The following is a 14,378-nucleotide window of genomic DNA, read 5'->3' on the forward strand; positions in this document are numbered from 1 at the left end:
GGTGAGAAGTAGACGTTGCCCTGCCTCTTGTTGGCTACGTCACCGGAATGAATTAAATCAGTGTTCCTCTTGTTTTCGCCAGGGACGCCTGGAAGACCCCTGGGACCTCGCTCCAAGTACCACCTGTCTACACGAGGCAGAATGTAGGACAGACAGTGAACTAGAAAATGTGACAGAGCATTGTTAACCACGTGTGTGTGTGTGTGTGTGTGTGTGTGTGCAGTGCACTGCAGAGGAGTAGCAACTGGGGCGTGCATCAGTTAGCACATCCATCTCATACACTCAACCTGTAGCTTCTAATCCACTCTGCTGCACTAAGGCGACACCATCTGCTGCTCACACCAACACGAAACACCTACAGGGGCCTTAAGCGTGTGTGTGTGTGTGTGTGTGTGTGTGTGTGTGTATGTTCAGTATTCCTATGAGCATGTCTGTGTACACACTGTACCAGGCCAATGTCTTTTTTTTTTCTTTTTTTTTTTTTTAAATACATTGACCATCTCTGACATGATGTAAATGTTCCTTTTAAACCTTTAAAGGGACAATAATCCAAAAGTAAACAGAAGCCCCCCACCACCACCACCACCACCACCTGAAGTCTAAACACCAGATTGGAACCTGCCTGTGTTTAAACATAGGGACACTGGACAGGAAGAGGCGTCGACTACATTTGACCAGTTCGTACTTTCTGAGAGGTGCTCCAAAAAAAGAAGGCTTAGAAAAGCGTGGCTTATTTTGAAAAGCGTGGCTTGGGAGTTAATGTAACCGGCTGAATCGGGATTAAACTGTCATGAAGGCAAAAAAAAATGGATTTAACGCGATCCGACTTACAAGCCTTAAGAAGCGTTCCTTTGAAACGCAGACACATCGGGCATAGATCCCATCAATTTGCGTTACAGAGCGCTTGGATGTGGAGAGAGAACTGTGATGTTCACAGCCGCAGAGCTGCACATTAAACATTCAAATACGAAGAATGAAACGACAAAAGCACTGACAAACTGCCACTAACAGAAAAACAGAACTTTTGGCAGCATGTTGTAGACCAGTGGTGAGCGCAGTATGAACTCGGTGCCACTAATAATTAGCTTTGCAAGACAGCATTATGTATTATGTATCAGTGTTTTGTGAATGTTTTGTGAAGGTTATTCCGAGTCAAAACTTGAATATTCTCTGAGATTATAAAGTCACTTCATACAGCCTCAATGCTTGACTCAAACTGTTGGCTCATTCCTTCAGAATGAACGTTTCCCACTCAACACCAGACACCAACTGTTAGGAAAGTGAAGCACAGAAAAACATCATTTTTCCTTGCAAACGTACGACTATAATCTCGGATATTTAATTCTCAGAATATTACCTTTTTTTTTTCTTTTTTTTTACAGACAACACCTAATACGTCACCGTCGTACATTACACTTTCACTTCATTATTCTCATACAAGGAGGAGACTGCAAGATGCTTCCAGGTTAATGCAGTTCACTCACCTTAATTACATACATATTCTAGTGATTCAAGAATCGTTTTTTGGAATTGAGAATCAATTCTGAATGGAAGTGGAAACAAATCAAATAGCGACAGCCGAAGGTTCCCGCCCCTCCAAGATGTATAAGATATTAAACAAAAACATAACTAAAAAATAATATACTGACTTTGTAATTCTTATTGGACATCATGCCGCACATTCTGATGATGCGAGCGACGTCAGGGTGTGTGTGTGACGTGTTTTTTTTTTGTTTTTTTTTAATGTGTGTGTCACTTTTTCACATCAGTGAGATCACATTGCATTATGTTATTTTGCATGTAATCTCCATGGTCGTGTGAATTGACACTTAACACAAATATCCCTTTTCTTTTCCACTTGGAATAATGTCTGTGGAAGCTGTATGGTGAAAAATCCAAAAACCCAAATGTAAAACGAACGAGGTGAATGGAGGCTTTTGCAAACCGATGCTGGTCCGGGAACAGTGAAGAGTGTGTGTGACTGACCTGGTCGTCGTATCTGTAGGTCAGAAACTGATCTTCGGTGGCGTCCTCCATGAAGCTGCCCTGAGGTGAGAGGGCAAACTCTGGCAGGAACACTGCACCCTGGGGCTGAGTCTCTGCACACTGACGACACACACACACACACACACAGTTTCAGTCAATCAGTTTCCAGGCCAAAGTGCATGTATATAATATTTATGACAGATCATACACCAAATCTGTAAGAATTCAACACACACACAGACACACACACACACACACACACACACGGTAGAGTTGGACCCTGTGGTGCTGTATCACGAGTGATAAATCTGATCTCACTTACTCCCAGGTTCATTTGGTGAACTAAAAGCTGCATCTCCCCAAGCAGGCCCAGGATCCCCTTCCCTCCCGAGCCCTCCTCCAACTCACAGGAGGAAAAAAAAAAAAAAAAAAAAGCCGCGCTCCATATACTGAATCTTCAAAGATTCTGCTCTGCTTTTCATTTCGCTGTGATTTATACACAAGCCTACATGTACGTGTCACAAAGGCAGGGGGGGGGGCGACTGATTATCGGGCTCACAGGGACTGAGACTGTGCTGCTCACTGAGGCTAGATAGGAATAACTGGCATCTGGCATTTAGAGGTCTCCCCAGAGAGAGACTGTGTGAATGTGTGTGTGTGTGTGTGTGTGTCCAGGCCACTTGAATTGTGTACGAGAGAGATGATATACCATTAAGATTAGTGGGAGTGGTGTCTCCTGCAGGCTTTTAGGGCCACTTCAGAGACAGAGACAGCAGAAGTGCCACTGGTATGACTGTCTGAGGACTGACACTAACCGCTTCACTCTCTCTCTCTCTCTCTCTCTCTCTGTCTGTCTCTCTCTCTCTCTCTCTCTCTCAAATTCAAGTGTGCTTTACAACTAAGTACATTTTTTCCAAAGCAGGTTATAGAAGGTTTGAAATGTAAGTATAATCATTCAGAATAGGAGATGCAAATGGTTTGCACATTACTTTATCTACTATACAGATACAGGGTCTGTTGGTCAGTGCAAGCAGTATTGGAGAGTAGAGATATATATCGAGTAATAATCCGCGAGTGAGCTATTTCTTTCCGCTAAGAAGTGGAGTAGTGCAATCATATGCTACATTGCTAAACACACGAGACTGAGTGTGGAACACTGGATACTTCTCACCTAATCAACGGTCGCCATCTTGACTACGTAGCGGGAGGGGAGGGGCTTACTCACAAGCAAGTAAAAGTGAGGAAAAAGCACGTCCATTTTGAATCAAATTGAACTGAAGTTAAGTGAGAAAACAATCACGGTCGAAAGTTGGTGTTAATGCGTCCGCCCGGTTGCAATTCGCCATTAAAAAGAAGAAGAAGAAGAAGAAGAAGCAGCGGCCATATGTTGCAATTGTTGTTTGTTCAACACGACCTTGTTGAAATTCACACACTATGCAAGTAAGTACATAGTGTACACAGTGTACTACATGGAAGTGTACTAATGGAAGTATCCGAATTGAGACACAGCAATTGTCAGTGGGTTTATGGAGCTTTATGAATAAAAACAGCTAGCTGCTGCTGCTGCTGCCGGAAACGATGATGAGAGCGCTGAGAGACTGATCCAAAGCGGTAAAACCAAAACAATGAGCTGACAAACGTAACCAAGCTCCATAAAACTGGAGGGAACTGCAGAGGTAGGTGATAAGTCTTCGTGGGTCTATCACTATGGGTGAACCTTTGTACGAACAAGTAGTCATGTGATCCATCGCTAACATGGTCCGTGTCACTCTCTGCTCCATTCTTAAGCATCACGGGTAGTGGATCTTCAATCAGCCTGTCCTTCACCATCACCATTTCGTGGTGTTTTGTTCATTTTTGTTCAGGCTTCAAATTAATACTCTCTCTCTGTCTCTTGCGGTGAGAATGAACTTTCAGTCTTAAAACGGGAGCCTTTTTCTGATCTGACGCTCCCATATGCAAGAAGCGGCCTTCCGAAACCATTACAAGAAAAGATTCACGGGACCAATTTCCCCCTCCTCTATGGTTACGGTTCGGTTAGGCTCAGGCACAAAGAACTACTTGGTTAGGGTAAGGAAAAGACAATGGTTTTGGGTTAGAAACAGCTACTTAGGGAACCTCTGTCATCATGGTTAAAGGTTGGGGAATGATCGTAGGGTTATGGTTAGGGCTAACCCTAGTCCCAGTCCGACCTTGTCGTTAGAGAATAGCAGGATACCTCTTGCAAACTCATAATTACTCACAATTACTCACACCCTACCACTTAGACATAGCCTAAACAGTGATGATATAATAAACACCTCGCCACTTTCTCCCTTTCTTCTTCTTTCATTGTCTGAGACAAATGCAGGCGCACAAGCTTCATGTCTACATGGACAGACTGAGACTTCGAAGATTTCAACCGGAAAAACACACGACTTTGTGTGGGTTGTTGCATTTGTTTTAATTTAATTGAGGCAGAGTTGGAAAGTGAGGTAAAGGACACCACAGAGAGAATGCAAAAGCTGTGTTCAAGAGGTAATAAACTGGATTTATCGACTGTCTTTCTTTACCAAGGTTTCAACCATGAAGTTCAATTCCATGTTGCATCAAAAGGCCTTAGATTAGACTTACAAAAGCATGTCGATATCCTGTGACTGTGGTTTGAACATTATTATGATTATTATCACTTGGTTTCAGCCTTCAACACAAAGAAGATCATTTCTACAGACTCATAAGGCCTCCTACACAACTTAATGTTTATCCCTGCATAGAGACGCAGGCGATACAGAGTTGAGCTCATGGTAAAATCGTGGATGAAGAAAGGCTTATCAGGTAGAGAAACAACCCACTCAATTTTTTGGGCCAAAGGGGGGAAAGAAAGAAAGAAAGAAAAAAAGACACCACATATTGCCAGTTTATAAAGTCGTCATACAGTACCTCACGGTCATTATTTGCCAACTTACACATCAAGAAACTCCAAGACGTTTAGTCCAGTTTTTATCCCCACCAACTCCTGAGAAAAATACCTGCCTCCATAGCTGCTAACGACAGTGGGTTTATCAGCTATCCAGCTTTTTTTTTTACTGGACAACAGCCCCTCACATTGCTTTTGGTCACTCGCTAAAGGAGGAAAAATGCGCCATAGAGTCGCATGACTTCAACAGAAAAGCTTGATTCCAAGTTGCGTGTTAAGGGTTATGACGTAGCTACAGGCTTCGCACATAGCAGCCTTAGCTACACTGCAGGCTACACTGTAGCCTAAGTGCTTCTCTTCAAAAATATAACCAAACGCTCGGGCAGCTACGGAGTTATTGGTCTGCTTGCGTTTTTGAAGCTTGTGGAGATTGTTGACCAAAAAGATTTGAAAGAAGTCGGTCTTAAAACAATAGTCAGGTATATGTATGTAAGTGGAAACAGGATTTGCTGTAATCGTTCCTCATGTTCATTCTGGCCATTAAGAAATTCTTTCCTAAAGTGCTTCCGAGGTAATGTAAGCTTCTATGAGGCTTTGGCAGACTGAGTCGGTCATGTCAAGTGGGTATCTTCCAAAGTCTTTTCAGTATCTACAGCGGAACTGCCGTTTACTCCTTGGGTCAAGCATAAATCCAGCATAAGAGGGAGCCCTTGATTCCATGTTAAGATAAAAAAAAATATGATATTATTATGCCGGTTTAAAGAAAGCGACTGTGTTCAGACTATAGCTTGTTAACTTTTTGCCACTCTTTGGTACATCTCTGACCGCCTAGGATTTCAATAACTTACCCATTGCGTGAGAGAGTCCGTGCTGTTGTTGCTGACAGCTGTTTGTTCTGATACAAAAGCTCTGATCAAGGTCAGCATGAACGGTTTGAGTAGGCTGACGCTGAAAATACAAAGTCATGCCTGAAAGGGGCATGATTTGCCATCCCAATAGAGAACCATGTCCATACTAGGCCACACACGCACACACACTGACAGACAGTCAGGTTGTCCTGCTGTGAAGTTACTGAGTCGTATCCGCACAGCGCGGCATAGAGCAGTTCCCCTAATTGACTTTACACACCAGTGGAAGGACAGTGTCGGGACAGCCTTCATCCTGCCAGCACCCTGCAGTGGCTGGTTCACGCTGGATCACTGGCTTACCTCAGAGGAGCCAATACTGGGATAATAATACTGGGAGGGCAACCCCCATCCCAAGGGGCAACATACTGTACCAGAGGAGGCAGCTGTTACATAGTGTGGAAGGGATTACTTGTTAAAGCCGGCCGTGAAACTTAAGTGCAGTGAGTCAAAAATCAAAGCCTGAGTTTGTTCACATCAGGATGGATGGAAGGTGTGATTTTTTTCAGCTCCAGCGGCTACTACAGATGCATTAGCAGGGGTTCTGAAACCCGTTCGGGGTCAGGTCCAATACATATGCATCCGACCATTGATATGAGGGCTGGTTACCTTGATTTTGGATCCTATAGAATAGGCTATAGCTTTGTGCAACACACACTGGGAGGCTCAGTAGGTGTTTGTTAAATTATAGATTTTAAATCAGGTTTATTTAAGGTGAATTCAGAGCCTAAACATCAATGGACTGCTATCCTGCCCTAACAATCAGACTAAACTGTCATTTCTGTTGAGTTCATTCATTGTACCCGACAAGCTGTTTAGATTTGCCTCCTCCTTCATTAAGTGGGGACTGACTTGAATCATACGGCCCCCAGCTTTATGTCTATTACTAACAGCAGACTTACTAGTACAATGCCAGCGATAAGAGCTAAGCATGGAAACCGCTCTGTTGTTGGCTGCACAGATCAGCACCAATCTCTACATCAGCGTTGACACCTGAGAAGTTGAAATGTATTTTTGATGGCAACATTCCTAGCTACAGTTAGCAAAAACAAAAAACTGTATGTGTGCATTAATAGCAGTTAGCATTTTTCACATTGATCAAAGAAATGTACTGATTTAAAAAGGTGTGCATTAACCTGTAGAACCGCGTCGATCTCATCCACGCTTGTCACCATTTTGGTGGCCATTTTGCTATCATTATTTTTTCATGGATGTGGCTAGGTAGCTAGCTACTATTTTTTTAAAAGTATTTTTGGGTCATTTTATGCCTTCAGAGAACCAACAGTAGAACAGAGAGCTGACAGGAGACAGGGATTGACATAAAGCGATGCGATTACTTGATTAACGCCCCAACACTCCCATTCTTAATCCCGCCCACAAAACTCGTTTGCTATCACAAACCAATTTTAATCCCTGACTTCAAACTTCAAAGATATGGGTGGTGAGTCAAAGGCGTGGAACCACGCTATCCCCTGACTTCAAGGAACTTGCACTTCTTCATGCATCTATGTTTTAATTACAGGTGCACTCTGCCGATTTTACACAAAGGTCAGTTTACTATTCACAATAAGTACTCCTCAATCTGTGAAAACACAGTCGCATAATGTTTTCTGAAGCTCTGGAGGAGATAAGACGAAGGAACTAACCCTGATTATGTCATAGTGATGTCACCAGGGTTATCAGCTCGAGCTTGGACACTACAGATTTGTGCGTTACAAACTGAAGGTGTGGAGTTTGACAGACTTAGGCAGGGAGGGTCTAACAAAAATGTGCTGTTTGCTGTATTATGGGAAATGTAGGATCCAGCACTTTTGGAGCTTGACCCATATCAGGGGAAAAAGTCAGGATATCTCTGCCTCTGCTTCTTTGATTTGAGTCCCCCCAACTTCATGGAAGTGCAAGACCTACCCCCTTGGGAACCTTTAAAAAAACTTGGTTTCTGCATTTCTCTCCTGTAACCTGATGTATTTTCCTTCCTGTCGACACGCACAACATTCAGACAAAGTAGTTTGTCCTTTATCTAATTCAGCGTACAAAGCGGACTACTGTAAGATTACATTTTCTTATTATAGAGGCTGAAAGGGTGGGATGAAAGGCTTTGATCTCATCATGTCTAAATATAAATGATCTTTTTTTGACCCTGAACACCCAGTCCACCACTGGAGTTTACTGGCCCACTCCCGTCTACATGGCCTATTTCATAATCATGCCATGAGCTTATTTTGACGAAGATGTTTTCTTCTTACACAAAGAGCTGAAAGTTGCAGAGGGAGCATGTATTTTCAACCACTTACTATGTTTAACTGTCAGTTAATCAAATCCTGAGTCCTACAATCCTCTTCCCACAGGTAAAGAATCTGGCAAGAGGAATGTTTGATCAGTTTTAAGACTTGATACTACAATCGGTGCGTGGCTTGATAAGGTAGATATATACGTAGTGAGTGGAACAGTAATATACGGCAATTCTCTCAAAGTTAAGGCCTGCAGCTTCACTTGAAATAGTGCGCCGGCATCTGCGAGCAGTTTTCTGCCTGTTTGTGTTGAGGAAATGGAGAGTGAAAAAGTCACTCCTAATGAGGTATGTTTATGTCCATGAAAGGACTTTTGTTAACGGGTGATGATCTTAGTGTGTAACCCAAACCGCGGACAGCCATGAATGGTAAGTCTCTAATATGGAGACTGGGTTTTTAGTTACACAGGCAGGAGGAAGAGCTGCTCTCACAGCAGAAAGAATCCTACAGGTTGACTTTAACTTCAGTCAGTGAAAGGACCACAATTGCTTGGGCACAGTAACATTTAAATGTCCAAAGCAACAAAAGAGGGTATATCTAAAAGAAACCCCACTACTAACTGAAAGAAAAGAAAAAAGCAGCCGCTGGAACATGCAATTCTCATTACGCTTTACAAACACAGTTGGAGAGAACAAACTGATGCTTTGGCTATTTGATTACGAAATATCTTATTATATTTTGACATGATGATGGCACTAGATGAAACAGCATGTGTCGCCAAAACATCCACTATGGACCATGAACGTACCAAATTTCACAACAATCTGACCAGCGTTTATCTTGCTCTGGGAGGGCCACCCAGAGCAAAAATGTATTTGCTATTAAGGCTCATCACGTTTGGTTTTCACAAATCTTTACAAGCTACAAAGATTTTGATGATGAACTGATTTTCACCATGATTTTATGTCCCCTTAGTTTCTTATTGCAGTCGCTTATTATACATCAAAGTCCCACAAACTAAAAAAAAAAAAACATCCACTCCAATTTTTTTTTTTTATTACAGCCACGATCATGAGTAAACAAAAGAAGCATTTGCTATTTATATTTACATTCTTACCAGAGTCCCTCCTTTACCATTCAGACTTGAGCTAACTTATACCGTCCAATCCATGTCTTCAGAGCAACCACACTCAAAGGCAGGCCGTCTTAGAGTGAGAATTGTCAGTCTCGGCCTCTCCTCAATGGTGTTGCACTCATTTGTACACACGAAAAAGGGATAAAAGTAGTTATGTTACAAAAGGAAAAAAAAGAGAGCTTGAGAGAGTTCAAATCCTGCATTAGTTTCTCACACACCTGGCCAGCTGCTGCATGAGGTAGGTGTGCCTGAATGTCAGTTTCGAAAAATGTTACATAAGTCATTGGATGCAGCCCCAGTGCGTTCTAATGTGGGAAAGGTGTGGGGGGGGGGCGGGTTTTCAGACTCTGTTAGAGGATCCAATAAGCCCTTTGTTTGAAGCATACTGATGCTTTTAGGCAAGTACAGCGCATCACGCACCCAACAAGTGCTTCAAACTGATCTGATCTGACGTCCTTACTGGTACTGTCTTCCAAAAATATTATAAAACACTAACATAAAAATGATGATGATATGCCACTGCTAAGATTGGTTAGGTTTAAGTACAAAAACTACTTGGTTAAGTTTAGAGAAGGATCATTGTCTGGGTGGAAAACTGGTTAAGGTTAGAGAATCTATGTCACTGTGGTTAAAAGAACTGCAAGAACTACTTGGTTAGGGGAAAGGATAGTATCACTGTCATGGAAATGCGCAGCAAATGTAATAATCTTGTTGTCCTGCAATCTCATAGGACCTTGCATAACCTTATGTGGAAACCTTTCAAGGGGTTAGCCCAGATTAGTCCATGTGGTAAAGACTGAATCAGTTAATCCTTCACAACACCAGAAAATCTTGGAATGGCCACAAATGACCTCTTAACTTTTGGGATGTCTGATCGTGATTATGAATGTCCAGCCAGCCAACTCTTGATCGCACATTCTCGTGTCTGCTTTGGAAAATGGGATGACCTTGTTCTGATACACGACCCCAAACAAAGAGGAACATTCCACTCAGCTAGGTGGAACAAAGACTACTCCCCTGACCTGTGCTGGGTCAGCTCCATGAATGGAACCCCCTATCCTGCACAAATCTTCGTCCTTGACGGCTTTCCACACAGCCAACACCGCCCCTCACTCATGCACAGTGACCTACATCTTCCAGTCATTAACAGCCCAAGGAAGGTGCGATGGAACTTCAGAAAAGCCAACAGGACAAAATATAGCCAAGCCCTAGATCAGAGTGCTGTCACCATGCCACTCCAAAACATCACTGTAGATGAAGCGGAGCTGCACAGAAATCCCCTACTCACAGCCGACCCCCTGTCACACCCAATGAAGTCTCGACCCACCTACTGACTATTGCAAAAGCAGCCCAAGACAAACACATCAGAAGAGCAATTATGACTGAGCTAAAGACACACCACAAACAACTAAGAGAGGGAAGCAAAACTGAGCCTTTTGAGGTCGCTGAACTGGAGAGTCCTGCAGGGTCTGAAAAGTGGAAAGGCAGCAAGATATGACAAATGGAGCCCCGACTTCTAACCTGGCTGACCCAATTCTACACTAGGATTATACACACAAACTCAATCCCAGAGAAATGACGAACAGCAAAAGTCAATTGCCACATCAAAACCTGGTGAAGACCACAAACTACCAGCAAGCTACTACCCAATCTCTCTTCAATGCATTCCCTTGAATAACTTGGACAGCCTTACATTACAATGCATATTTCCAGGAGTAGAGAAGATCCTCTGTGTTCCCCAAGGTCCGCGGCACAGGTACTGGCCCTAATCACCTACATTGAGAATGGCTTCAAGACCTCATGGCTGCCTATGACACCGTCTGGCACAAAGGCCTCATACTGAAACTCGCAAAAGCACTCCCTGTCTGGGCAACAGCAATTATCAAAACTCTGCTAACCAACCGGAGGTTCAGAGTTCATCTTGGACAGAATAAAAGTACATGGAGAATACAACTTACCCAATACTAAATCCTGCAAATTCATTTACGCCAATGACATCTGCCCAGCAATCCAAGCAGCAGATCTTGATTCACTCAAGCAGGCGCTCACTGAAGACCTCGCAAAATCAATACAAAACAGTTTCCAGCGTATTCCACCTCAAAAATGCAAAAGGTGCCATAGGACTAAACATCCTGCTGAGTAAACTTAAGCTGAAACAAGCCCCCAACTCAACCTATCTGGGAGTGACCCTTAAAAGGACCCTGTCCTTTAAGGAACATCTGAAAGGAACAGTGGCAAATGTAAAGCAAAGGTGAACCAGCTTTGTGAAAGTGCGTACCTCAAGACCGGCCCTTGCATACTCTGCAGCAGAATACAACCATGCGAATCATAACCTGGATTATTCGCTCAACACCACTCCCCTGGCTCCCTGTCCTATCCAACACAACCCCCCATACTCCGGCAAGTCGTACTAACTCAAAGAATGCTCAAAAAGGGCAAAAATTTACCCATTTAACAATCTATGCAGACATTTCAGTCCACCTACTGCCCGTCTCCCATCTAGACAACCAATTTGGAAGAAAACGCCACCAGCTGACTTTACCACCCAATCTGCTTGGAAAAAGGAATGGGAGTCCAAGGATGCAGCAAACAAACATCCGGTGTCAGACCCCACTCAACAGGTTCCTGGCACCCACCTCCGAAGGAGACAGTGGTCAACACTCAACATACATCAAATCAGGAGGCGCCTGACCTCCTCACTCTTTGCCGGATTGGCTATTGTGCTTCCGCCTCCATCTACCTTCCTGGTTTTTGGATTAGGAGTTCGAAACTGTTTCTCTGCTGAGCCATTACACTGCATGTGAGTTCAAAGTTTGTAACTCAATTCTTTACATATCAGATGTCCCCATTTGTTCTCTAGCAGGAGGGAAAATAAGGTGCGGGCATATATATGTGTGTGTGTTTACATGTATGTATGGTTCCAAAATATTCGTGCGGATGTTTAAATGGCTGTCACTTCAAGATGTGTGCACGTGGTTTTGTTTCAGTGTCTCATTGTGTCTACACCATCTCTCGCACTTTAAATGTAACATAACACAGCTTGCCTCTTCAGCTAATTAAGAGATACTTGAAGATATGAGAACCCTAAAGAGAGAGAGAGCACCATAAATAGAACACAGGGGAGAGCGGGTGCCGGAGAAATGTAGGATTATTGGAGGCCAAGTTGGCCCGCACTCCCTCATTGTGATCCACTTTAAGCTATAACCAAACCTTTTTGGAACATCTTATCAAACTGTCAAAGGAATGGCGAGTGGCCGAGTACAGGGCAGCTTTACATTCCTGCGGGGCTAACAGTCACAGCGATGAGACGAATGAAAGCAACAACTTGTTAAACTGCATCTTAAGCCGTCAAGATGCCATGGCTGAGGGTTTCTGTTGCGTTTCGCCGCTCTTTATCACCATTTCCCACTTAGCGCGAAAGCACTCCTCAGTGATACACGTGAGAGCAAGTTCCATGACAGTGTAAGGGAGTTTATTCAAATGAAAAAAGACTGAAATATATGATAGTTTTTAATACATTTTGAAACACTTCTGAAAGTGTGTTTCCCCTTTGTCCTTGTAGGGTAGTGGGTGTGGATTGATTTAAAATTGTAAAATTGGCATAAGGTTGCAACAAAGGGGGGGGGGGGGTGAAGCTTCTAAAAAAAATAGTGAGATGGATGAAAAGACAGAGTGGGGAGGAATAAATAGAAAAATGAGAGGATGAGGAAGACCAGAGCCTCAAGCCAGCTGACTAGCAGAGCCCCAGAGAAACAGGGCTGAGGGTTTGGAGTGAATGGACACACTGTCTGTGTGTATGAATGAGCTTTTCAGACAGCTTCCTATCTGCACGTACACACACGCGCACGCACACACACACACACACATATGAAGCATGCATGCAGCAACCGTGAGGGGTGAAGAGCTGACTGGTGACGGCCTGGCTCGCTGCAGTTTTTGTGGTGCGTGGAGACATACAGCGATCTTTTCACGCCTTACCTTTAGCTGAAATACCGGAGCTGACACTGAACCTGAGCTGGATGTGAATCTGCGTATGTGTGTGTGTGTGTGTGTGTGTGATTGAGAGACAAACAGGTCACTCTGAGAGAGAGTAGTCTTCAACAAGCAACAAGCTGGATCTTTGAGCAAATGGAAATACTCAAGTATTTGTTGGAACCTGAGCAATAAGTATCATTAAGTAACAAAAAAGGGCAGTACCAGAAAGATTCACACCATATTATATGAGTCATATTTTTACAGATTTTTTCCACTCAAAACGTGAAAATGTACAAGTACAGCTGAAACGACTAGTTGATTGATTGATTGACAGAAAATGAATTGGTCGTTCAGTCACTTTTCATGCAAAATGCCAAACATTTCATGATTCTAGCTTCCCAAATGTGAGAATTTGCTGCTTTTCTGTTTAATTATTTTATTCAATTTCTTTTAATAATAATGAGGGTTGGACTGAAAGCATTGTGAAGGTGTCACTTTGGGCTCTGGGTCATTCTGAGGTATTTATCAATGTTCTGAAGGATCTGAATACCTGAAACCCTCCACTACTGCTCCTGCCCTTAACCTGGGTAGAGGTCAGTATTTAAATCTGTAAGTCTTGGTTAATGCTGCGTTCACATGGATTATCATTTCAGTGGACATGTGGACGGGGGGAGCCCTACCCTGCTCTACCTCCCATGCAACAATGCGAGCCACTGCACCGCCATGGCACCTAAGATGCGGTCTGTCTGCCGTCTACCGCATGCCTAAATCCCTGTGAATGCAGCAAGACACTTAATCGCAGCGTCCTTGGTTCAGTCTCAACCGGGGACCTTTCTGTCTCTATCAATTGGGCAACAATGCCCAAAAGTGTCAAATATCCAAATTTAAGGGATCCTGGTGGGAAATGTTTTTCTAATGTAATGTATTTGTGTTAAAAACAATTAAAGCTGCACTTGTCTAATAAATAACCAGACGGGAGTGTCTCATTTACTGGAGTAGCCAAAAACAAATATAAAATCGAAATTTCACATTGACGCAAAAATCATACACAAATCCAATACTGGCATAAAGCAGTCCTGCTCACAGATTAACAACAGTGGCCAAAATGGTCAAATTAAATGAGAGAAAAATTGGAAAAATCAATGCAGCAGACAAGCTAATTGCTAATTGACTCGTGGAATATATCGCCATATTGTAAATATAAAAATCAAACATCAAGTTGAAAGAAAGAAAGAAAGAAAACAAGAAAT

At 43.0% G+C, this 14,378-nt stretch overlaps 1 protein-coding gene across 1 annotated transcript in view; it reads right to left on the reverse strand.

The window, feature by feature from the left end:
* adamtsl3 (ADAMTS-like 3) overlaps nt 1-14,378 on the reverse strand; it is a 190,147-nt gene that overhangs the window by 165,556 nt on the left and 10,213 nt on the right. Inside the window, exon 3 of the mRNA XM_070906035.1 lies at nt 1,987-2,106. Within this exon, the coding sequence (XP_070762136.1) occupies nt 1,987-2,106 (120 nt within the window). The remainder of the gene's footprint in view (nt 1-1,986; nt 2,107-14,378) is intronic.

This window comes from Enoplosus armatus, chromosome 1 (genome assembly GCF_043641665.1).
Source record: "Enoplosus armatus isolate fEnoArm2 chromosome 1, fEnoArm2.hap1, whole genome shotgun sequence".
NCBI classification, from domain to species: domain Eukaryota; kingdom Metazoa; phylum Chordata; class Actinopteri; order Centrarchiformes; family Enoplosidae; genus Enoplosus; species Enoplosus armatus.